Below are 25333 nucleotides of genomic sequence, written 5' to 3' on the forward strand. Positions count from 1 at the left end.
TGACAAAACTAGGAAGAAGAAGTAATGGGGGGAGGGGAAAAAGGGGGGGGGAGTATCGTTTGAAAATGTATGAAGAAGGAAATTACTATAAACTGTAAAATTCAAACGATACAATAAAAAAATAAAATGAATAAATAAATAAAATGCCCCCCCCCTCTCACCCCGAGCAAAGCTTCTTCATAGAGATGTGCTTTGCCCGCGGCTGAGATGTAGCCACCACAACGTGTGGTGCTGGTGTAGGTACTTTGCCTGCTGTGAAGCCACATCTGTCTCTGCTAAAAGAGAATCCTGCCCACATGGCCAAAGTCTCTGAAGTTCCTTTTACATAGTCACTCTGGGGCTTTCCGCACTACAGAAGGGAGCTAAGGTCGACTCGGTTCCCTTCAGTGGGGGGCGATTCCAGGCTGTCTGCACAGCAACTTACTTGGCCCCCTGGAACCGAGCTAAGTGGGCGGGATCATCTTGGTGCCTGTTTCGCTCCTCGATCGTGATTGGAGCTTGTGTTACCATGGGAAACGGGAGCGTTCTTTTTTTTAAACAGTTTTTACAGTTTACAGTTACACGCCCGCCACGACTCTCCCGTTCTGCGCATGCCACAAAAGAGGCTCCTGATTGGTTGAACGGATGAGGTGTCGTTTCGATGCGTCCGCACTTCGAAGCTTCGAAGCGGTATCGACCTTGTTCCAGCAGAAAGGTGCAGTTCATAACTGCGACAGGGATGTCGCAGTTCTGAGGGAGGGGAACTGAGACACAACAACGTTGAGCTCAGTTGCAGTGTGGATACACTGAGGTGAACCTAGATAGAAACCAGTACAACTCTGTCAGTGCGGAAAGCCCCTCTGAAACAGGGCCAGAGCAAGGGGGAACTGCGCCTGGGGCACATGTGCACCCCGCCACGCCCCCGCAGCAGCGCACACCCGATGTATCGCACGCACCCCCTTATCCCCTTGGCGCTATGCCACTGCTGTGAAATCAGTAGCATATGCATCATTCTGGTGCATTTCCGTTAATCCCAGGGTGGCCCATGATCTTGCAGCATTAAACGTAGGAAAACATTTGCTCCATGACAGCTGTTTGGCTAAGCCTTCTACGACATCAGAGCAGCTGAGCCAATGGCGGCTGCAGAGCTGTTGCCCCTTTGGGCTCTTTTTCAGGATAGTCATCTCGATAGAGAGACCCTCCGCATTTGTTTGCTCTTTCATTAGAACCCACATGTCTGGACAGCTCGTCTGTGTTGGAGTCAAAGTTACTTCCCTGGAAAGAAATTTGGCACCAGATCTAGTCGGGGGGCTTTTGATTAAATATCAGCTTGCATCCGTTCAGAATTCCTGCATTAAATTATAAACAGCTTGCCTTGTGCCGAATTTTAGGTTGTGAGAAAGTGCACTGAGAGCCAGTGAGATGTAGTGGTCAAGAGCAGGTGGATTTTACTGGGAGAACTGGGTTTGATTTCCCACTCTGCCCCATGAGTGGCAGACTCCAAGCTAGTGAACTGGGTTCGATTCGGCTCTTCTGCTGCTGGCTGACCTTGGCCTAGTCACAGTTCTTTCAGAACTCTCGCAGCCCCACCTCACAAGGTGCCAGTTGTGGGGAGAGGAGGAGGAGTTTGTAAGCCGCTTTGAAACTCCTCACAGTTGAGAAAAGTGGGGTGTAAATCCAAACTCCTCCTCCTCCTCTTACTTGGCAAGCCTTTAACTAGTTGTGGAGTAACCCTATTCTAGTTATGGTCCAGTTCATACACTCACTTTGCCTTTATAATCTTTTCTGCTTAGCCTCAACATTACGGGGAAATCCAGAGCTTAAACTTGGGGCACGAACGGGTGCCTCCTTCTCCTAAATATAGATATGGGTTGGTGAGCTAAAAGCAGCCTATGTCTTCCCCTCCAAAAATTGTGGGTCATTTGGGCCTCCATGCGTAATGTGTGTGACCAGTTTTATCTATTATAAGAAGTGAGTCACACTGATGAAGTTCTTTTCGAAAACGCATCTTTATGCATGAGGCGTTCTGTCGTTGCTATCAAGGTGAAAGATGGAGGATGACCCAACTTTGAAGTGATTCCCTTTAAAGCATAGGTGTCAAACTCGCGGCCCTCCAGATGTTATGGAGTACAGTTCCCATCATCCCCTGAAGGTTGTATGCCAAGCAAGCATATATATTGGGCATTGCTGTGGCTGTCGACTTGCTCTGGAAACAAATACGTAACAACTCATTCTTGACTCTTAGAAGGACATGGTTAAAGGCGTACCATTACAGACAGAGGTGGGATCCAGCAGGTTCTCACAGGTTCCCGAGAGTAGGTTACTAATTATTTGTGTGTGCCGAGAGGGGGTTACTAATTGGTGATTTTGCCACATGATTTTGGCCTTAGTTTCATCCTTCCTCTCAGTGGTAGCGCGCAGAACTTGAAGCAGTCTAGCAGGAGGTGCACCCAGCGTGCGTGGCAGCCTGCGCCTGCGTGCATTCGTTTCCCACCCAAGGACCGGCGCAGCGGCTGCATCCTTGCCACAGCCCCACCCAGGAATCCCCCGCCCCGAAATGCCCGGCCACGCCCCCGTCATGCCCCGCCCATCCCCACTGGTGCTACGCCACAGTTTGAATCCCACCACCATGGGAACCTGTTACTAAAATTTTTGGATCCCACCACTGGTTACAGACAGACTCGCAGTGACTATTGGAAATTTACATGACTGTTTTTCCCTTGTACAGAACGATCTGCCGTTGACTTCTGTCTTTGTATGATTGTTTGTTTGAACATCTTGTTATTAGGTTTCACTTTATATACCTTTAACGTGCAGTTGAGGGCTATAGTTTAGTAATTAGGGACACCAGTGATATTACTTGCAGGCAGTATTGGAGCGCTTCGTGTCTCTTCGAGTTTCTGTCCTCATTGGGGCCTCCCCCTGAACTCTCTCGCTCTTGAAAGGGAGCCCAGGGTGGTTTGCCGGCTGGTCATTCTGGCCTCTTTCCATTCACTGGCTGCCCTTCGACCTCCCACCTATCTCTTCCACCAGGTCATCATGGTCACAGGCGACCACCCAATCACAGCGAAAGCCATCGCCAAAGGAGTCGGCATCATCTCGGAGGGCAACGAGACAGTGGAAGACATTGCGGCTCGTCTGAACATCCCAGTCAGTCAGGTCAACCCCAGGTGAGGGGAGAGCAGGCTGGAGAAAAGGTGGGGGGAGAGGGGGGAGCCAATGGTGGGGCTGCAGAGATGGGAGGGGGAAGCAAAGAATTCTGGGTTGGAACATTCCTAAAGGTTTGGGGAAGGGGGAAGCAGGCAGGGTTTAAGAAAGGAATGGGCTTCACCAGGAAATTATGCTGGGGTTTGCGGCAGTGGTGGGATCCAAAAATTTTAGTAACAGGTTTCCATGGTGGTGGGATTCAAACAGTGGCGTAGCGCCAATGGGGCTGGGCGGAGCACGACGGGGGCGTGGCCAGGCATTCTGGGGGCGGGGCATTAATAATTTCTCTGTTACTGTAAAAAACTCTTACTGTAAAAAAAAGTTCCTAATTTCCAGCTGGTATCTTTCTGTCCATAATTTAAACTCATTATAGCAAGTCCTATCGTCTACTGCCAACAGAAACAACTACTTCTCCTCTCATTGACTGCCTGTCAAATACTTAATACTTTCAAATACTTCATTTTGTTTCTAGAAATCAAAAGAAGGAGACTTTCCTTAAACAAGGAACTTCACCATATTTCTAAAACATGTCTTTAAAACAGCCCAACAGGGAGAATTATCCCGTTTTCTACCTTCGCTAACCAGCCACATAGGAAACAACAGGACTTTATGGTTTTTGGACCTAATGGAATTTCTAGCGGAAAAGCAGACCCAATTAGTAACCCCCTCTCGGCACACACAAATAATTAGTAACCCACTCTCGGGAACTGGTGAGAACCTGTTGGATCCCACCTCTGGCGTGGCATGGCGTGGCAGGGGCGCAGTTCCCCCTCGCTCCGGCATTGGCCAGCGCCATGCCCTATGCCTGGGCACAGAGGGGCAAATCTTACCATCTCTCCCCTACCCAGGGATGCCAAAGCCTGCGTGATCCACGGCACGGATCTGAAGGAGATGACGACAGATCAGATCGACGAGATTCTACAGAACCACACCGAGATCGTCTTTGCCCGCACCTCCCCGCAACAGAAACTCATCATTGTGGAGGGTTGCCAGAGGCAGGTAGGAAGGAGGTTCCCAAGCTCTGGTTTTCGAAACACCTGGAGGTTGGGGAGGCGGAGCCTGGGGAGGGTGGGGTTGGAGGAGGGGCGGGACCCCCGCAGCCTTTGTCAACTGGAGATCAGTTATAATAGCCAGAGCTCTCCAGCCCAGAGGCGTAGCTGCAACGGAGCCTGGGGGCACCCTGCCCCGGGCGTGCACCATTGGGGTCACGTGGGGGGCAGAAAATCATCCCCACACCCTTCCCCCTTTCCCTAAGATCTCCTGGGAAGTGTAGTTCCCACCACGTCGTTTTTTCAGCCTGAACTAAAGTAAGTGGGGGCAGGGGCAGGGGGCGCCACTTTGCCCCGGGCACCATTTTCTCCCCCTATGCCACTGCTCCAGCTACCAGCTAAAGGTTGGCAACTCTATTCCCGAGACCACCTCTCCCCCTAGTGGGCAACTCCTGGTAAATTCACCCTTCTCCAATCCATAGGGCAGTGGTGAACCTTTGGCACTCCAGATGCCATGGACTACAATTCCCATCAGTCCCTGATGGGAATTGTAGTCCATAACATCTGGAGTGCCAAAGGTTCGCCACCATGGCCATACGGTGTCAGGGCCACCTAGCCAGGATTCATTTCTTTGGGAGGAGAGAACGTAACAGCACCTCGTGTTCCTTCCTTCTCGCGTAGGGTGCAATCGTGGCCGTCACAGGGGATGGAGTAAATGACTCCCCAGCCCTGAAAAAAGCTGACATTGGGGTGGCCATGGGCATTGCCGGCTCCGACGTCTCCAAGCAGGCGGCTGACATGATTTTGTTGGATGACAATTTTGCATCCATTGTTACCGGAGTGGAAGAGGGTAAGTGACAAAGGGTTGGATCTGGAACAGGGGCCGTTGTAGGGGGTGTTTGGTCAGGGCCTAAGGCAGGGGTGGCCAACCTATGGTGCTCTCACAATACTAGAACCAGGGGGCATTCATTGAAAATGCTGGGGGGAAGGATTAGGACGAATAAAAGGAAACACTTCTTCACGCAACGTGTGATTGGTGTTTGGAATATGCTGCCACAGGAGGTGGTGATGGCCACTAACCTGGATAGCTTGAAAAGGGGCTTGGACAGATTTATGGAGGAGAAGTCGATCTATGGCTACCAATCTTGATCCTCTTTGATCTGAGATTGCAAATGCCTTAACAGTCCAGGTGCTCAGGAGCAACAGCCGCAGAAGGCCATTACTTTCACATCCTGCATGTGAGCTCCCAAAGGCACCTGGTGGGCCACTGTGAGTAGCAGAGAGCTGGACTAGATGGACTCTGGTCTGATCCAGCTGGCTTATTTTATGTTCTTATGTTCTTATGTTCCTTGACTACAATTCCCATGAGCCCCTGCCAGCATGGCCAATTGACCATGCTGGCTGAGGCTGATGGGAATTGTAGTCCATGAACATCTGGAGCACCATAGGTTGGCCACCCCTGCTCTAGGGTCTAGGGTAGTGGGAATTCAGTGGAGGGAAGTACTGTCAAGTCACGTCCAACTTAGGACAACCCTTTCAAGTTTTCAAGGCAAGAGATGTTCAGTGGAAATCCAAATGTTCTGTGGGAATGCATTGTCGAAGGCTTTCATGGCCGGGATCACTGGGGTGCTGTGTGGTTTCCGGGCTATATGGCCGTGTTCTAGCAGCATTCTCTCCTGACGTTTCGCCTGCATCTGTGGCTGGCATCTTCAGAGGATCTTAAGAAGATGCCACAGATGCAGGTGAAACGTCAGGAGAGAATGCTGCTAGAACACGGCCACACAGCCCGGAAACCACACAGAACCCAAGTTCTGTGGAAAAAATCCAGAGTTTTTGTCTTGTCCTATGTGGACTGGCTACACAAACTGTTTTCTACATTCTGTATGTGAGGTGGGAACCAATATTCACCCCTTCCTCCCCTTAAAAAAAGCACAGGCAGGGGGAAGTTGGGAGAGTTAAGATGGGGTGCAGAATGCCAGTGGCGTAGTGCCAAGGGGACAGGGGGATGCACGATGCACCGGGTGCGCGCTGGTGTGGGGGCGTTCCAGGGAGTTCCAGGGGCGTTCCAGGTGTGGCGGGGGTGTGCAGGGGCGTGGCAAGGGCACAGTTCCCTCTAGCTTCGGCCCTGTAGAACGCAGCCTAGAGAGAAAGGGAGAGCTCTCAAAACCATGCCAGGGGATGCAGAGACCTGCTTGGCTCTGACTTCTGGGAACCCTGCTTTCCCTGCCCCCCAGTTGTACCCCCCGTCTCTCCCCTTTATGCCCATGTGTCTCCCTCCTGCCAGGACGCCTGATCTTTGACAATCTGAAGAAATCCATTGCCTACACCTTGACCAGTAACATCCCGGAGATTACGCCTTTCTTGCTGTTCATCATGGCCAACATCCCCCTGCCCCTAGGGACCATCACCATCCTCTGCATCGATCTGGGAACTGACATGGTGAGTCATTCCCCCCAGGCTTCTGTTTGTCCAACATCTCCGCTCAGATAGTCTTGCTCCCTGGCTTCTCCATTGCTGCTTATACCAATGAGACCTTGGCTTATTTTGCTGTTCCAGTGTGATCCGCACAAACAGATGCAGAGGGCAGTGGTGTAGCTAGGGGAGTACAGGGGGGGCTGGAGCAATACTGCCTATGGTCATGTGGGGGATGCATTACAGAACTGTGCCCCTCCCCCCACCGAGCCCTGCTTCGAACTCTGCTGGAGTTTGGTATGGGATGCAGTTTCAGGGGGGCTGGGCCAAGCTGAGGGGCACAGCACCTAGGGCAGTGGTGGCGAACCTTTGGCACTCCAGATGTTATGGACTACAATTCCCATCAGCCCTTGCCAGCATGGCCAATTGGCCATGCTAACAGGGGCTGATGGGAATTGTAGTCCATAACATCTGGAGTGCCAAAGGTTCGCCACCACGGACCTAGGGCGAGTCCCAGACACCATTTCGCTCAGCTACTCCCCTGGCAGTAGGAAACATTCTTTGTAGGGTTGCCAGCTCCGGGTTGGGAATTATTAGAGATCTGGGGGTACAACTTGGGGAAGGCAGGATTTGGGGAAGGAAGGGACTTTAGCAAGGAGTGATGTCACTCTCCAAAGCAGCCATTCTCTCCAGAGGGACCGGTCTCTGTGGTCTGGAGATCAAGTATAGTTCTGGGATATCTCTACCTTGCAGCTAGATGTCAGCAAACCTAGTTTATTTATTTATTTTATTATTTTTTTAAACTTTTATACCGCCCCATCCTCTAGGGGCTCTGGGCGGTGTACAACATAAAACACGGTAAAACAAGCCACTAAAATATTTAAAACAGCGGTAACAAACACTAATAGTAATAATAATAAGAAGAAGAAGAGGCGTCCGACCGGCCCCATATTGCATTAAAATTTTCCCGGAAGAAAAAGAGGGGCGGGGAGGGAGGCGAGCCACATGTCATGGAGACACTCGATCATACCCTCTTTCATTGTGTAAGGTTTGCAAAAATCAGAATGTCACAATCTGCACTTATCCCATTTCTGTATAACAATCTAACTGATGCTCTTAAGATACCTATGCTTTTGAACAACATGGATCCCACAGTGTGTGAGAATGTAGCAAAATTTCTGCTAACAATAATAGACGGCAGTCTAGATGAATACCCACCAATGCCTCTGTATTATGACCACATATAGCCACCAGTAATTTTGCTAGCTCCTGTCAGTATCCGATGACGCTATGAGTTAACTTAGCTGAAGGGCTGAATGTCCTATAGTTACAGAGAAGTGACCATGTATATATTTTAGTATTTAGCATTTATTTTAGTACCAGTGTCTATAATTGTGAGCAATAATGGGCAAATTTTGTATGCTGATTTTGTATGTTTATTTTATGCCAATAAAGGCTTGTGACTTGACACATTAGATGATAGCCTAAATGACAGGCCTTCCATCAGCATCCGGGCACTCCATTTTCAGCTGCTGGTCCCTCCAAAGGCCCGGGCGGAACAACTCCTCGCTTTTACAGGCCTCTAAGCGGAACTGCTAAGGTCCCGCAGGGCCCGGACAGCCGGAGGAAGGGTGTTCCACCAGGCCGGGGCCAGAGCCGTAAAGGCCCTGGCCCGCGTGGAGGCCAGCCGCATCATTGAGGGGCCAGGGACCACTAATAAATTAGCCTCCGTTGAGCGGAGAGGCCGTGCAGGGACATATGGGGTGATGCGGTCTCGAAGATTGGGTTCTTGGGCTGTTCCAATCAGCTAGGGGACAACAGGACTGAATCCATCCATCCATACATAAAAATCCCTGCCTTTAAAAAGTGTACCCAGGAGAGGCTAATCTAGACCCCACTCTCCCTTACAGCTAGATTTCTACATACAGGGTTTGTTTGTTTGTTATTTTACAATGAAACTAGTTTTCAAGTGAGATTGCCCTGGGAACATATAATTCTTACAAGGAGGTGGAAAATTCTCTTGTTGAACCACAGAACTATAATTATATAATTTTATAGGGGTTTTTTTTAGGGGAAAAAGACAAGACAGTCAAACTGGTTGGCATCTGTAGGGTAAACCTGCTGTTGGTGTGATTATTAAGCACAGCCTTCGAACCCTTTTTACTGTTTACGCACAGAGGGAGAGGATGGTTTACACACAGAGGGAGAGGATGGTACCAGCTTAACAAAATGGCTGCCTCTGTCCCTTTCTGCACAAATAATCTAAAACGTTTCTTTTATACATACCGGTATATATATTTTTATATTCTCAACATATAGGAACACAAAAGGAAATAACAATAGACATAAATACTTCCATGCCTCACCACAGCAGTACAAAACATAAGCATAAAATACAAAAAAGGGGGAGAAAGATAAAAGAGAGCAAGAAAATATCCAAATAATGACTTCCCGCTGTCTCACTATGGAATTCTAATCCATTCTAGGTTCATGCATCTAATAAAACGTATTATTGGTTACACTCTACGTCATTTCTAATATACTATTTGAGTCTGTTGTTTTCTTTTAACTATCAAATCCTGCAATTATTTCTCTTCTGCCATATTTTCTCAATAGTTAATCCGTAATAGGTTTCCAGTTTTCTACAAATTTCTCTATATTACTGTTCTTTAGTATGGTTGTTAATTTTGCTAATTCTGAATATTCTGTGATCTTCTGTATCCAGTCGTCCTTGATTGGTATTTTTTCCTCTCCATTTCTGGGCATACAATGTCCTTGCACATATACATGAAAAGCAGTCTATATTGGTTTGGGATATCACCTCCAATTAATCCCAGTAGAAAAACTTAAGGCTTTTTCTTCATTGTTATTTTCAGAAATTTCTGCACTTCTTTAAGTATCATGTCACAAAAGGATTTAGCCAGCACATATGAAAAAAGATCCCTCATGTTTTTGGCATTTCCAACATCTATTAGATATCTTTTTATACATTTTTGCCAAATGTTTTGGTGTCAGATACCACCTGTATAACATTTTATAATAATTTGCTTTTAGGTTATAACATGCTGTAAATTTTCGATCCCTTTTCCATAATCGCCTAAAACGTTTCTAAAACGTTTTCAGATCCCCTTTTACAATGATGTATGTCTGCACTCACCACCCTCAAAATGATTCATAGCTGCCATTATGTGACCCCCCCCCCCTTTTTAAGTTCTGTGTTGAATCAATTCTTCAGTGCTTCAAAACTTCATGGTGCTATTCTCATCTCCTCGGGTACTCAATGCTTCAAAGATTGCCCCCCTGGATTTTTTTTAAAAAAGCACAAGCAAACAGAACTATTACAATTAATAAACAGGCAAAGGGGAATGGAGTGAGCTCAGAAAATGGCGTGGAGGAGAATATTCGGGGACAGCACAGAGACATTAAAAGATTGCTCTGGCAACTGAAGATGTTTTCAAAATAGTTTCAACAAAAGAATTGTTTTTAAAAAACATTTCTTTAAAACATTTTGAGGCTGCAAAGAAAATGTTTTGGGAACCAAAGGGGGTACAAACAATGTGGAACTCCATGGACGAAATGTTTTATTTCCTGCCTCGAAATGTTTCAAAAGGTTTGTGCAGAAAGAGCCTCTGTGTATCCAACTCATGGTGAAAGAAGCTGACTGTCATTCCAGAGTTTCTCAAAAGGTTAGCTGTTCAATAGGGCCGGAATGTTCTGTCCCCAAGTTCTGAAAGTAACAACAATAGAAATGTTTTGGACTATCCAGAACGATCTGAAAATGCCTTTCCTTCTAACAGTTCTCTCTTTTTCGTCCGTAGGTGCCTGCTATCTCCTTGGCTTATGAAGCAGCTGAGAGCGACATCATGAAGCGTCAGCCACGAAACCCCAAAACTGACAAGCTGGTGAATGAGCGACTGATCAGCATGGCTTATGGGCAGATTGGTGAGTGGGGGTTGAGGGGAGGCAGGGCGCTGTTCCCACGGAGCTGGGGAGAGCATGTGTCGTCAGGGCTGGGAATAGGATGATATTCTGGCAGGGGCATACCTAGGCAAACTGGCATCTTGAGCAAAACCTGAGTTTGATGCCCCCCAATGGGCAGAGCAGCCCAGCCGCGGCACTCACCCTTCCCGGATGGCTCCAGCAGCCCAAGTTCACCAGAGGAAGAGCTCCCCGTCCTCCTGCTCTGCCTCTGGTGGCTTGTGGGCCACCGTACAGAGTGGGTGGGGCTTAGCCAGAGTGGGCAGGGCTAAGAAATCAGGGGCCCCCATGTGACTTCAAATTTCTGCGCCTTGGGCAACTGCCCACTTTCCCCAATGGGCGGTACGCCACTGTATTCTGGAAAGGTACAGAAGGCCAGGTTGTTTGAGATCTGGCTTTCGCCTCCCAAGAAGACTGGGGTTTAGGTGTGTTATACGGGCCAAAGATAGAAAAATTGCTGGAAGATGAATATGGCTGCCAATCCAAGGTTCAATTGTTCTTGGAGATTTGGGAGAAGCACCTGAGGAGGGTAGGATTTGGAGAGAGGAAGAATGTAGGGTTTCCAGCCCCCAAGGGGTGGCTAGAAATTTCTTGCTATTACAACTCTGCTTCAAGCCGCAGAGATCAGTTCCCGTGTAGAAAATGGCTGCTTTGGAAAGTGGAGTCTATGGCATTATACTGAATTCACTCCCCATACCAAACTCAACCCCTGCCTTCCGCAAGCACCATCCCCAAAATCTCTAGGTATTTCCCAACCTGGAGCTGGCAACCCTAGAGGTATCAGCAGAGTTTAAAGCGGAGTCACTCTGGTAAGATGGGAATGTTTAGTTGTCTTGCACTCACTGCAACCTTCTACCACTCTGGAAAAGAATACTCTTCACACGAGATGTTCTTTCCATAGGAAGGTTTTACTTTAGCAAGGTTACACAAGTCTGTTCTATAGAAGACTATAATACTATACAGAACTCTCCGGCAAGAACAAAGTTCAACACATACTGAACTTAACTCCGTCTCTAACTCTATCTTAGCATATACAAATGCATACATCCCACTGGATACTTTTCCCCGCCCATGCAACAGCCTCTCATTGGTCTAGAATTACAATTGAATTCACCAATCATGTTAAAGATCAATCTTCGTTACTTCTTTGCCTTCTAGATCTTCGGTGGTTTTATCCTTACATCTCCAGATGTTAGTGGACTACATACTCTATCAGTCTTCCAGCATGGCCAATTGGCCATGCTGGCAGAGGCTGATGGGAATTGTAGTCCATAACATCTGGAGTGCCAAAGGTTCGCCACCACTGCCCTAGACTGACTGTCTCCGTCCTCTGGGTTTTGCAAACTTCTGCTAACTTCGACGATGACCTTTTAGTGAACTTAAACTCTCTTTTTTATATATCATGACAAGAGGAACCTCAGAAGAGTATAATGCCATTCTCCAGTGCAACCATTTTTTTCCAGAGTACAGCTTGGACAGCAGTTGTAATTCTGGGAGACCCCCAAGTGCTACCTGGAGCTTGGCAACCGAAGAGAGGGAATGGAGCCAGCCCTGAGGCATCTGTTCCAGGGAAAATATAACCAGGGAGTTTAGATCTGGCTGACTTTGTAGGGGGTTGGATAATACTATAATGAAAGCCCCACACAGCATGCACTGTCAAAAGCTTTCACGGCCAGATTCAACTGGTTGTGGTGGGTTTTCCGGGCTGCGTGGCCGTGGTCAGGTAGATCTCGTTCCTAACATTTCGCCTGCATCTGTAGCTGGCATCTTCAGAGGTGCATCACAGAGAGAAGTCTGTTACACACTGTGATACACCTCTGCTCCTAAATCTCCGTGAATCCCCCAATCCAAAACTGACCAACTTAGTTGTGATGGAAGCCCACGATGTCTCCAAATTCAAATTTTGCTTTTCAGGGATGATTCAGGCGCTGGGCGGATTCTTCTCTTACTTTGTGATCCTGGCCGAGAATGGATTTCTTCCCTCCGTGCTGGTCGGCATCCGTCTGAACTGGGACGACCGGACAGTCAACGACCTGGAGGATTCTTATGGGCAGCAGTGGGTAAGAAGAGGGAGGGGAGCTGTTCTGTTACATAGCAGCACAAGGTTGTACGTTCAGTGAAACTGATGCTGAAATGTCATGGGGAGAGTTCTGTTCATCCATTGTAATTAAGCAAAATGTTTGGGCTTCTGCAGTGGTACCTTAAAGATGGACAACATTTATCACAGTGTGTCCTTCCGTATAATTTCTGTAGTTTTCTTTTTCTGTAGTTTCTGTCATGGAGTGAAGGAGTTTCTCTCTTGCCCTTTTATCTGAGGATTCGAGCTCTGTCCCATGAACCCATAGCTGGAATACATGCTGTTATAGTCTGTCTCAGAAAAAGATGTTAGTTGGCTTGTAAATAACTCTGCCACAGAGCTGAACATGTCAGACCATCTTCGTTGTAGAATGCTCCGCATTGGTCCTAGTGGCTATCTAGCCCTGTCCCCCCACTCCCCCAATCTGTTTGAAAGTAAAAATCCGTTTTGGCATTCAGTTTAATTATACAAACTGGAAATGCTCTTGTACCAAAGCACTATGTTCAATAATGCAGAAAATAATGGGTTGGACGAAGGCAGTGCCTAAACATCCTTCTATGTAATTTGCTACGGGTTGGAGGTTGATGCTGGGGCCATCAGGGCTGCAGGTGAAAAGCCATCCCTGCCCTGTCCGCCCGGCTTCCAACCAATCAGCATGCACGACTGACTTCCATGGCTGGAAGTGAGTCCTGTGTGCCCATTGGTGGGAAGTGAGTCATCACGACATTCCAACCCGTAGCCAATTACTGTATAAGGATGTTTAGTCAATTGTTTCCTTCTCTTTACTACAGTCTCAGGATGGGTATTGGTCACAGCGCATTCTATTCAGGAATAACTAGACTGTTTTTCCTTTAAAATTTTCAGTCTTGTATTTTGGAGGGTGATACACTGGTCCTGCATCTCTGCGGTATGATCCCTGGGTGCCAATAGGGAGTACCACCAGTGGTGGGATCCAAAAATTTTAATAACAGGTTCCGAGGGTGGTGGGCTTCAAACAGTGGCGCCGCCGCACACACGCACCTGCAGTCCCTGTTGGGCAGGGAGGTTGCTTCAGTAACCCCTTCTCGGCACTCAGAAAAAATTAGTCACCACTTCTAGAGAAGTGGTGAGAACTGGTTGGATCCCACCTCTGAGTACCACCCCCTTGAGTTAATTGGTGGTTGCAGACTTTATCTATAACTGGTTGCTGCTTGGGTTGGTAGCAGACAACACGTGGGGCTTGATCAAGAATGTTATGGGGGCCTTGGGACCAGAGGTGTACTGGCAATAAATGGTTCCTGGGGCAGCTCCCCTGCATGCCCCTGAATGGTTTTCCACCCGCCTCCCTATGCCCCACTTAGCTGGTGGAGGAGGGCGGCAGCGGTCTCCGGCAGCCAGGCAGGGCTGGGCCTGGTGGGGACAACTCTCTGCAGGAGGGGTGTGTGTGTGGGGGCGATTTTGCACCCCCATGTGATCTAGTGGGTGGCGCCCGGGGTCAATTGACCCCCCTATCCCCATGGCTGATACGCCCCTGCTGGGAACCACAGACCCCTAGCTCTTCTGGTTCGTTACTGTCTACTCTGAATGGCATCCAGGCCTAAAGGTGAAGAAAGGCCATTCCAAACCCCTCCTTCCTGGAGACACTCGCGCAGTGATGGCGAACCTTTTCGAGACCGAGTGCCGAAATCGCAACCCAAAACCCACTTATTTATCGCAAAGTGCCAACACGGCAATTTAACCTGAATACTGAGGTTTTAGTTTAGAAAAAACTATTCGCTCCGAGGCGTGTGTTACTCGGGAGTAAGCTTGGTGGCAGTCAGTGGCTTTGTTTTGAAGCAACTGTGCAACTCTTCCAATGGGTGAATCACGACTCTAGGAAGGTTTACTCAGAAGCAAACCCCATTGCCAGCAACCGAGCTTACTCCCAGGTAAAGGAGTTTCTTCACAAGGATTTTCTTCCCATGAAAATCAGTGGGGTTTAACAGCGCTTAACAGGGTTACCTACACTGCTTCCCCAAAACTAGGTCTTAGGTTTAATGCTAATAATCGAGCCCAGCGGCCCAGGCCAGCCTAGATGTGTGGGGGGGCACTCTGCGCGTGCCCACAGAGATGGCTCTGAGTGCCACCTCTGGCACCCGTGCCATAGGTTCGCCACCACTGCACTAGCGGTTCAGTCAGCCCAACTTCTGTGTAGCATATGGCGTGTCTTACATCGCAATGTGGCAGCAAACCCAGGACTGCCCCCTGGTGGTGGAGAGGCATGGATCTGCGCAAGACATGGGCAGGGGTGACATCTCTAAGATTTGCCCCACGTTGGCTGGTTGAATGGAGACTGCTATCAATGTTATGCAGTCCTCGATTAACCATTGAGCAAAATAAGCACTTGCTTGGGGGCTCAAGTAAAGAGGGACCCCGTAGTGTGTCCCTGCCCTCCACGGGTCTCTCCTAAGTATTGAAGCAGATTTCTTAGGAGGAGCAGCAGTGGCGTAGGAGGTTAAGAGCTCGTGTATCTAATCTGGAGGAACCGGGTTTGATTCCCCCACTCTGCCGTCTGAGCTGTGGAGGCTTATCTGGGGAATTCAAATTAGCCTGTGCACTCCCACACTCACCAGCTGGGTGACCTTGGGCTAGTCACAGCTTCTCGGAGCTCTCTCAGCCCCACCCACCTCACAGGGTGTTTGTTGTGAGGGGGGAAGGGCAAGGAGATGGTAAGCCCCTTTGAGTCTCCTGCAGGAGAGAAAGGGGGGATATAAATCCAAAACTCTTCTTCACTCTTCTTATGTCAGATTAATGTTGAGGATATGATCGAAGACTTTGCCATTAAAAATGCAGGAGAAAACGTTTTGTAGTATTAATGCAGTTATTAGTAAGCAACAATAAGCATTATTTTGCATCTTTGATTTGGGTAAGTCAAAATGCTACGTATCTTCAAGGCAGAGGTGCAGCAAGGGGGAAAAGCGCCCGGTGTACCAGTGCGTCCTCCGCCCCTGCCCTGCCCCAGAACACCCCCGCCATGCCCCCAGAACGCCCTCGCTGTGCCCCCACAGGACTGCACGCCCCGTGCATTGTGCACCCCTCACGTCCCCTTGGAGTTATGCCTCTGCTTCAAGGCAACAAAGCAATGGAATAGCATGTGTTTTTTAAAATACAAATAAGGATATTTATTCATGCTTTACTATTGTTTTTTATTTGAATTACATATACAGTATATGGGGGTACCATAATCTTTTTGGTGCTTAGGGCCTCTAAAGGTCTTAATCCGGCCCTGATTTTATGATATAAATAATAGCAAGATAATAATGAGACTGAGTGTTGGCCACTGACAATTTCCAGGTGTGCCAATATCAGCATTGGTGTGAAATCCTAAATCCCAGCAGTTTTTAAAGGCAACAATACAACAACCTTTATTAGGCATATTAAAATAGGCTCCAGAGCTTTACAGACAAATCAAAAGTACATTCAAAACACAGACAGATAAACTGTATCTAGCATTGGACATTACTTAGAAAGTTCTGTCACTTGTAAAATAAATTTTGCTATTTTTTCCAAGAGCACAGCCTCTGTATTATTTAACAAAAGCTCCACAACAGAGTTGTCAGAGTCTCCTTCAGGTTTTGTACCTTAAGACCCAAATTTAGGAGAGTAGGAATTCTAATACCCACATATCTTGGACAGTCGAGTATAATGTGAGCAAGAGTCTCCACTTGGTTTTTACAGTGTGGACAGACCCGATCCTGGAGAGGAATAGATAGGTAGCGACCCTTTGTAATGGCCGATGGGAAGGTATTGGATCTGGCCCTTGTGATAATCCATCTCTGTTGGGGTTCAGTTAATAGTTCAAGATATTTGGCTATGTGCCCCTGTTTTGGGACTATTCCAACAGAAAGGGGTGAGCATGATTTATTTGCTTGCCCCAATAAGATATGGTATTCCTGTTCTAAAAGTCTGCTTTTTAAGGTTTGCAGAATCTCTCTGGGTGACAGCATACAGAGATCTTCAATTATTAAGCCTAGAGAGAATTCCAGCAGTTGTGGGATACTGAGGATCAGCTCCGAAGGGCAGACAGTACAGGGTGATCTCAACCCTGCTCCCTCAGGACAGGGGTCCTCAATGTGGTGCCCCTGGGCACCATACCACCCACCAAGCTCTTCTAGAAATGGGGTGGGTCTTTTGCCCAGCAGGTCTTCTGATTGGCTGTGCCCATTAAAAGGTATCATGTTAAACAGAGCCTCTGCTTGAAATGCTGAAGAGTTGCCATTTGAGTTACGAGTGACTTTGACAGGGATATTAGTTTATTATGCTTTAAGCCGTAAGGGAAATATATTTACCACACAAGTTGTATTAATTAGAGTAACTCACAAAGAACCAAGCGCCCTATATGAAAAATGTATTAGCTAGCGAAACTGAAGGGGCAGCCTGGAAAGAAATACTGAACTTTTCAGAAAGTCTAGTAAACACACAGGAATGTAGTAAGGTAGATAAGAGATCAGAAAAAGCAGAAGAGCACAAAAACATGAAGACAGAACAGAGCTTAGTTAGTATAGCAACCATTACGTAGTGAAAGTAGGATGTTTTTGACTTAAATTTTGACCAAATATAGAGTTACAAAGTAGGCAAGGGGCAGAGAGGCAGAATGGTGATAAGATGGTCAGTCTGTATGTCCTCTTAACCCAGCCAATGGAAAAGGACAGGGAGGGATGTTTGTAAATGTATAAAATAAGGTACGCAGACACCAGCACTTTGAACCTCCTCCTGTCTTCTTGTCAGAGGAGCAGAGGTGTAGCTGGGCCAGAGTGCGCCCGGTGCGTACTCTGGCTTTCCCCCCCGGCGCGGTGTCCCCCCCTGTGGTGCCCCCCCACTTACTTTAGAAGCCAAGCAGGCTGGAGAACAGGCCTGTTCCATTCCAGGCTTCAAAGGCCCTGGTGGGAACTACATTTCTCAGGAGACCCTGGGAAATGTAGTTCCCACCAGGGCCTTTGAAGCCTGTTCTCCAGCCTGCTCGGTTTGTAATGTAAGTGGGGGGGTGCCATGGGGGGGCACTACAGGGGGCCCGTGGGGGGAAGGGGGAAGGGTCTGGGTGGAATTTTCCACCCCCACGTGACCCAAAACCATGCGCCCTGTGTGCAGCGCACCCCCTGTCCTCTGGTAGCTTCGCCACTGCAGAGGAGTGTTCCCGATGCTGTCTTGAACAATAAATCATTGAACCGGAGGAATCTTTCGGAACTGGTTTATTTAACCTGACAGAGCTCTGCTCTGTGGCAGAGCTGTGCTCTGAGCCTATCAACTTCACTCCTTCACGTTTTATGCTTGGCCACAACTCTTATGGCAGCCATTTTGTGGCTGTGTCCACCACCCTGCCGTAGAATTCCAAAGGTGCCCACAAGGTCAAAAAGGCTGCCGGGCCTTAGGTTATATAGCTGTCACTCACGTGGAGCATGGATTGGTCTTGAGAGTCAGAGAAACGGGGATTTCTGGTGGGTCTTCCTCACCCAGGATATTGATTTTTGTCTCCCTTTTCCTAGACTTATGAGCAGCGCAAAGTTGTGGAATTCACCTGCCACACCGCCTTCTTTGTCAGCATCGTGGTGGTTCAATGGGCCGACCTGATTATCTGCAAAACCAGAAGGAATTCAGTCTTCCAGCAGGGCATGAGGTGAGAGCGCCGTAATTTAAAAATACACGCCAACCTTTGCAGTTCTGCACAGTGGTGGGATCCAAAAGTTTTTGGTAACAGGTTCCCATGGTGGTGGGATTCAAACAGTGGCATAGCACCAATGGGGTCTGGGCGGGGCATGACGGGGGCGTGGCCAGGCATTCGCCCAAATAAGATCTCCGAGAATGGGCGGAACTGGAGGTTAGAATGGGTGAATGGATCAATTATTAATTTGCCATGAGGGTTCCTGTGGAATGTTTTAAATTATCATCTTAAGTTATTGGGTTATAGATGTCGTTTGATAATGTTTGTTACCCGCCCTGAGCTCGGCTTCGGCCAGGAAAGGCGAAATATTAAATCGAATAAAATGATGATGATAATAATAATACACGTAAACCAGAAGGTGGAAGTCCCCAACGAGGCGCCAGCAGGCACTTGCTGAAGTGGCAATCATTTTGTGACTGGCTCCGCCTCCTGCAGCAGCCATTTTGAGGCAGCCATTTTGCTGCTGCGCCGATTATGCCTTGTCAGAATTCCAGATGTGCCCGCAGGTTCAAAAGGGGGGGGGCTGCCATAATGGCCAACATTCCCAGTGCAATCCTAAACAGAGTTATGCTCTTCTGAGGCAGTTGGACAACCAGGCTTAGAAGGGTATAACTCTGCTTTGGGCTGAACTGAAAATAACTCTTTCCCCCCAAAAAAAATATTGAAAAAGGGTGTTCTTTGTACTTAGCGTTTTCTTAATGAGTGTCTCAGGCGTGAAGAGATGAGGCATGACGCTTGAGATCCCACACTGGACATGCTGGGGTGTTGTCTTTGGCTGTGGGTCATTGCTGTGTGTTGCTTTGTGTTTTGTCACGTTCCCTCCGCACGCAAAAGGGCTAATGCAGTGGTGGGATCCAAAAATTTTAGTAACAGGTTCCCATGGTGGTGGGATTCAAACTGTGGCGTAGCGCCAATGGGGCTGGGCTGGGTTGGACACGACGGGGGCGTGGCCGGGCATTCCAGGGGCGGGGCATTCCTGGGCGGGGCTGTGGCAAGGATGCAGCCGCTGTGCCAGTCCTTGGGCGGGAAACGAATACACGCAGGTGCAGGCTGCCACGTATGCTGGTGCACCTCCTGCTAGACTGCTTCAAGTTCTGCGCGCTACTGCTGAGAGGAGGGACGTAATCACCAATTAGTTACCCCCTCTCGGCACACACAAATAATTAGTAACCTACTCTCGGGAACCTGTGAGAACCTGATGGATCCCACCTCTGGGCTAATGTCAGAAAACGGTGGCGGCTTTGGAAATTCTAAAGCTGAGGGGATGTTGTTCTTTGGAGTGGCTAAGTCAGGAAGGAGGTGGAAGAGGATTTTTAGTCCGACTTTCTTTCTCTCTTCCCCCCTCAGAAACAAGATCCTTATTTTCGGGCTCTTTGAGGAGACTGCCCTGGCGGCTTTCCTGTCATACTGTCCCGGAATGGACGTGGCACTGAGAATGTATCCCCTGAAGTGAGTATGGGCGGCGGGCAAGCCATTTTTCTGGAGGAATTTTCACCCTCTGTTCCCCGCTGACTCTCACGCCAATCTCCGTTCCTTCGCTCCTTAGGCCTAGCTGGTGGTTCTGCGCCTTCCCGTACAGCTTTCTCATTTTTGTGTATGATGAAATCCGCAAACTCATACTGCGCCGTAACCCAGGAGGTGAGTGGGTTGTGAAGAGGCAGGGGTGTGCATGCGCATGTTTGCACAGGAACTGGGCAGGTACGACAACCTTTGGAAGGGGGCTCAATGAAAACTGTCTATCCAGGGCTATACCCTTGCTTCATTAGATATTGCACTGTTGCCTTCCTGGAGCAGATGTCCAGAACGGAATTTTCCCGGGTGGTCAAGGCGCCGTCTATTTGCAAATGATTGCTATATTACCACTAGAATGCAATATCCAATGATGGGCAGATGCAAAAGATCTCCCCTGAAAAAGGAGATTCCTCTGCCCTCCAAAGATGATAAAAGGCCACCACCAGTGGCGTATCTGCCCGGGGACATGGGGTAACCCATGTCTCCAGGCGCACACCATTTGGTCACAGGGGTTGCAAAATGAACCGACCACGGAGCCGAAACAGCCTAGCTGGAGCAGGCTGCTTTTTCAGCTGGCTGCCGGCGGAATTAAAGTAAGTGGGGGTGGGTTATCGCCTTGGACTATGTTTTCAAGTGATGGTGATCATTTCAACAACATACCCATGAGCCTGTGCTAACTATGCAAATTATTAATTTGCATATTCATGAAAGGCTCATGGGTGTGTTGCTGAGATTCTCACCATCACTTGAAAACATAGTCCAAGGCACTGACTTTGGAGATCAGGGATGTGGCCCCATCCCCCTGCTTTTAGCAGGCCCAGTCCTGCCTTGGACTATCTTTTCAAGTTATTGTTGAGATGCTCACCATAACTTGAAAAAATAGTTCAAGGTAGGACTAGGCCTGCTAAAAGCAATGTGGCGGGGCCATGTCCAGTGGTGGGATTCAAAATTTTTAGTAACAGGTTCCCATGGGTGGTGAGATTCAAACAGTGGAGTAGCACCAATGGGGCTGGGTGGGGCACAACGGGGCGTGGCCGGGCATTCAGAGGGCGGGGCATTAATAATTTCTCTGTTACTGTAAAAAACTCTTCCTAAGTTCCTAATTTCCAGCTGGTATCTTTCTGTCCATAATTTAAACTCATTCTAGCAAGTCCTATTGTCTACTGCCAACAGAAACAACTACTTCTCCTCTAATTGACTGCCTGTCAAATACTTAATACTTTCAAATACTTAATTTTGTTTCTAGAAATCAAAAGAAGGAGACTTTCCTTAAACAAGGAACTTTACCATATTTCTCAAACATGTTTTTAAAACAGCCCAACAGGGAGAATTATCCCGTTTTCTACCTTCGCTAACCAGCCACATAGGAAACAACAGGACTTTATGAGTTTTGGAATTTCTAACGGAAAAGCAGACCCAATTAGTAACCCCCTCTCGGCACACACAAATAATTAGTAACCCACTTTCGGGAACTGGTGAGAACCTGCTGGATCCCACCTCTGGCCATGTCCCTGATCTCCAAGCAGACCAGGGGGCGGGACTGGGGGTGGCCCAACTCTGCATGCTCTGCAGGTGGGCATGGCTGGGGCATTTTGCCCTCTGCAGGGACGTGGCTCCTAGGGGTTGGGTTTGGAGTTGGGGTTAGGGATAGGCTTTGTCTATGACAACCACTATCGCTTTCCCACAATCCAGACTAGGTCAGCATACCAAGTACAGAACTGGAAGTATGTGTCAGGCTTCTGAGCTCAGCAGTCTGTTTAGGGCAGTGATGGCGAACCTATGGCACGGGTGCCAGAGGTGGCACTCAGAGCCCTCTCTGTGGGCATGCACAAATAGAGTCGCCCCCCCCCCTCCCACATCTAGGCTGGCCTGAGCCACTGGGCTCGATTATTAGCATTAAACCTAAGACCTAGTTTTGGGGAAGCAGTGTAGGTAACCCTGTTAAGAGCTGTTAAACCCCCTGATTTTCATGCGAAAAATTAAAGCACGATCCTTTACCTGGGAGTAAGCTCGGTTGCTGGCAACGGGGCTTGCTTCTGAGTAAACCCTCCTAGGGTCGTGATTCACCCGTTGGAAGAGCTGCACAGTTGCTTCAAAGCAAAGCCACCAACTACCACCAAGCTTACTCCTGAGTAACACACGGCTCGGAGCCAAACGTTTTTCCTAAACTAAAACCTCAGTATTCAGGTTAAATTGCCGTGTTGGCACTTTGCGATAAATAAGTGGGTTTTGGGTTGCAATTTGGGCACTCGGTCTCGAAAAGGTTCGCCATCACTGGTTTAGGGGTATGTGATTAAAATGTGGAAGTAGTATAGCTGGGTCAGACCTCAGAAGTTAAGCAGCCTCAGCACTTCGAGGGGAGACTATCAAGGAAAACTCTGCAAAGGAAGGCAACGGCAAACGGCCTCTGCTTCGCACTTGCTTTGAAAGCCTCTCGCTGCAGGGGCTACCATAAGTTGGTCGCGGACCTCGACGGGCACATACACGTGCATAGTGATAAAAAAAAATGTACCGAAATGGTCACTTTTCTCGTATTAATATTTTCCACTGATTGCTGATCTCCAAACTCAAAGATGGGGCTAAATAAGGAGAGCGGCCATAAAGAAAGGTTTAACTGGCTCCCTAAGATGGTAATGACTCAGTGGTCTGATCCCATCCTTTAAAATAGCCCTTTGGTCCACAGCAGGGGTGGAGCAAGGGGGAATTGTGCCCCAGCCGCACACCCAGAATGCCCGGTGCGTTGTGCATTCCCCACCCCCGCTCCCTTGACACTACACTAAGTCCAAAGTGTCTCTACACTGGTCCAAAGTGTCTCTGCATCTTGCTTCCTTAGCCATGGTGTAGTAGTTAAGAGAGGTGGAGTCTGGAGAGCTGGGTTTGATTCCCCACTCCTCCACACGAGTGCCAGATTCTAATTTGGTGAATCAGGTTTGTTTCCTTGCTCCTCCACATGAAGCCTGCAGGGTGACCTTGGGCTAGTCACAGTTCTCTCAGAACTCTGTCAGCCCCCCCCCTCCAAGCTTACAAAATGTCAGTTGTGGGGAGAGAAGGAGTTTGTAAGCCACTTTGAGACTTCTAACAGGTGATAAAAGCAGGATATCAATCCAAACTCCCCCTCCTTCTTGGCAAGCTTTTCACTAGAAGACGACGACGTAGAAGAAGAAGAGTTGGATTTATATCCCCCCTTTCTCTCCTGTAAGGAGACTCAAAGGGGCTTACAAGCTCCTTTCTCCCCCGCCACAACAAACACCCTGTGAGATAGGTGGGGCTGAGAGAGCTCTGAAGAACTGTGACTAGCCCAAGGTCACCCAGCTGGCGTGTGTTGGAGTGCCCGTGCTAATCTGAATTCCCCAGATAAGCCTCCACAGCTCAAGTTCCTCCAGATTAGAGTGCACCTGCTCTTAACCACTACTCCACTGCTGCTCTAGTTGTGCAATAGCTCTAGCCTAGCTATGGTGCAGTTCATGCGCACACTTTCCGGCTTCAAAAACATTTTCTGGTTAGCCTCAACATTAGGAGAACATGAGCTCGGGGCGTGAGTGGGTGCTGTTGTAATGGGAATTAGGGTCTTTGCCTTGGTTTGAATCCATGGGGTTAGAAATTATTTGAGTGGCGGCATCAAGGCGGAATAGGGAGCTGTTAGGACGAGCGTTTGGAAAAATGGGGGGGTGTAGAAATAGGCTGGACACTAACCCCCCCCTTTTCTGTTAATTTCTCTCTTGCAGGATGGGTGGAGAAAGAAACCTACTATTGAGCCTCTTCCTCGGTCTGTTGCTGGTGTCTCCTCTGCAAGGGGGGGACACCCCCCCCTCCAAAATCCCACCTACCCCTCCGACGACGAGCGCAAAGCCAGGACCATCTTCTCGGACGCCAAAACAACAAACCGAGTCCCCGTCCCCAAACCCCCGTCTCCCCAACTTTGGGTGGCTGAGACCGGGAACGTGTCCTGTTTCATCCTGTCTGCATGTCCCAGGTGGGGGGTGAGGGGGAGGGGCACCCACCCAGCCCCTCCCTCTGTTCTCTGCTCCCTTCTTTTTTCGTTTTTTGGGGAACAACCCGGGAAGACAAGCCGGCGGGGAGATCCGAATGAAATGGATTCTCCTCTGCGAAACTCTCGTGTTGGAGCCCTCCCCCTTTTAAAATTCCCTCCCCTAGCTGGGATAGAACCTGGGACCAGCGGCAGCCCAGAAAACAAAAATGCCTCGGATATGTGAGCCAAATGCGACAGGGTTACTGTTATCTGGTTAGCAGTAGTCGAGACTTTTCACAAACATCTCCCACTTGGCGGGTGACCCCCCCCCCCCGGTTCTCCTAGCAGTTCTTCTCAATCCCGGGGGGCATGGATAGGGTGCTTGAGTGTGTGAGTGTGTGTAAATACGTGAGAGTGTGTGGGGGGAATGGAGGCCAGATGTGGGTTAGCCCCCTCTACTGCCCTATCGAGCTTCCCCCAACTTTCCCCATTCACAATTTTCCGGGACCTGTGGTGTTGGGTGCTGAGCACAAAGGGAGGGGGGAGGGGAGACGAACCTAGCGAGAACAAAAAAAAACACCGGGATTACACGCCGCCAGCCCCCCCCCCCCCCACCGCCATCTCTCCTGCCCAACTCTGACTTCTGCTAGATGTGTAAATGAAACCCAGGAATCCAGAGTCCTCTGTGCATGTACAAAGTTGCTCTTTTAGGACCAAGACAGCCGCTTTCTACCGTTTCTTCCCTCTGTGTGTGTGCATGGGGGGGGGGGGGAGTCATTGTCATCCTCTTATTTCGAAAGAACCCATGGAGGGGAAAGGGACCCCCCCCCCACTGGTGCTCAACCACCATCTCCTCCCCCCCCCCACAGGCATTTTCCCGGTACCCCTGCCTTGCCAGCCGGCCCAGAGCAGAGGGGACCACAGCCATAGTCCCCTCCCCAGGGGAGTTTGCGCTTCCTCATCTGTCTTGGGGGGGGGGAGGACGGGGAGGGGGCTCTCTGCCTCCTGACGGGGTGAGGTGGCTGTACCACCCTGTGTCTTTCCCCCAACATACTCTCTTAATTTCTTTGTGTTTTAGGGTTGGGGAAGGGGGACAGGAGGGGCCCACATTTGGAGGGGGGAGGCATACTGTCCTGTTCCATCTTCCTCTTCCTGTTTCGGGAATAGTGTTGTTGTGTGAACCAACCAAAACAAGGAAAAAAAAAATTTAACGAATAAAAACCAGAAGTGGAATATTTAAATACGAGCGCTGTGGCGGTCTCATTGCTGCAAGGCGGGAGCATGTGACGGGCGTCTGCTGCTTCCTGCTGGCGGGAAATGGTGCGCTGGGTTAAAACCGGTGTACGAAGAGGCCAACGTGCCCATTACGCTGAATGAAGTGGTAAACTGAGTCTGTGAACTGGTTCTGGTGGGTTTCCCGGGCTGTGTGGCCGTGGTCTGGTGGATCTTGTTGCTGTAGTGGCGTAGGAGGTTAAGAGCTCGTGTATCTAATCTGGAGGAACCGGGTTTGATTCCCAGCTCTGCCGCCTGAG

General features: G+C 49.0%; 1 protein-coding gene across 1 annotated transcript in view; it reads left to right on the top strand.

Annotated features, from left to right (window-relative positions):
* The window catches only part of ATP1A3 (ATPase Na+/K+ transporting subunit alpha 3), a 67365-nt gene extending 42323 nt beyond the window's left edge, over positions 1-25042 (top strand). The window contains exons 14-23 of the mRNA XM_048502323.1: positions 3013-3149; positions 4035-4185; positions 4857-5025; positions 6460-6614; positions 10406-10529; positions 12480-12625; positions 18144-18274; positions 19667-19768; positions 19866-19957; positions 23557-25042. Coding sequence (XP_048358280.1) covers positions 3013-3149; positions 4035-4185; positions 4857-5025; positions 6460-6614; positions 10406-10529; positions 12480-12625; positions 18144-18274; positions 19667-19768; positions 19866-19957; positions 23557-23585 — 1236 coding nt within the window. The 3' untranslated portion in view covers positions 23586-25042. The remainder of the gene's footprint in view (positions 1-3012; positions 3150-4034; positions 4186-4856; positions 5026-6459; positions 6615-10405; positions 10530-12479; positions 12626-18143; positions 18275-19666; positions 19769-19865; positions 19958-23556) is intronic.
* The last annotated feature ends 291 nt before the right edge of the window (positions 25043-25333 follow it).

This window comes from Sphaerodactylus townsendi, linkage group LG06 (assembly GCF_021028975.2).
Source record: "Sphaerodactylus townsendi isolate TG3544 linkage group LG06, MPM_Stown_v2.3, whole genome shotgun sequence".
NCBI classification, from domain to species: domain Eukaryota; kingdom Metazoa; phylum Chordata; class Lepidosauria; order Squamata; family Sphaerodactylidae; genus Sphaerodactylus; species Sphaerodactylus townsendi.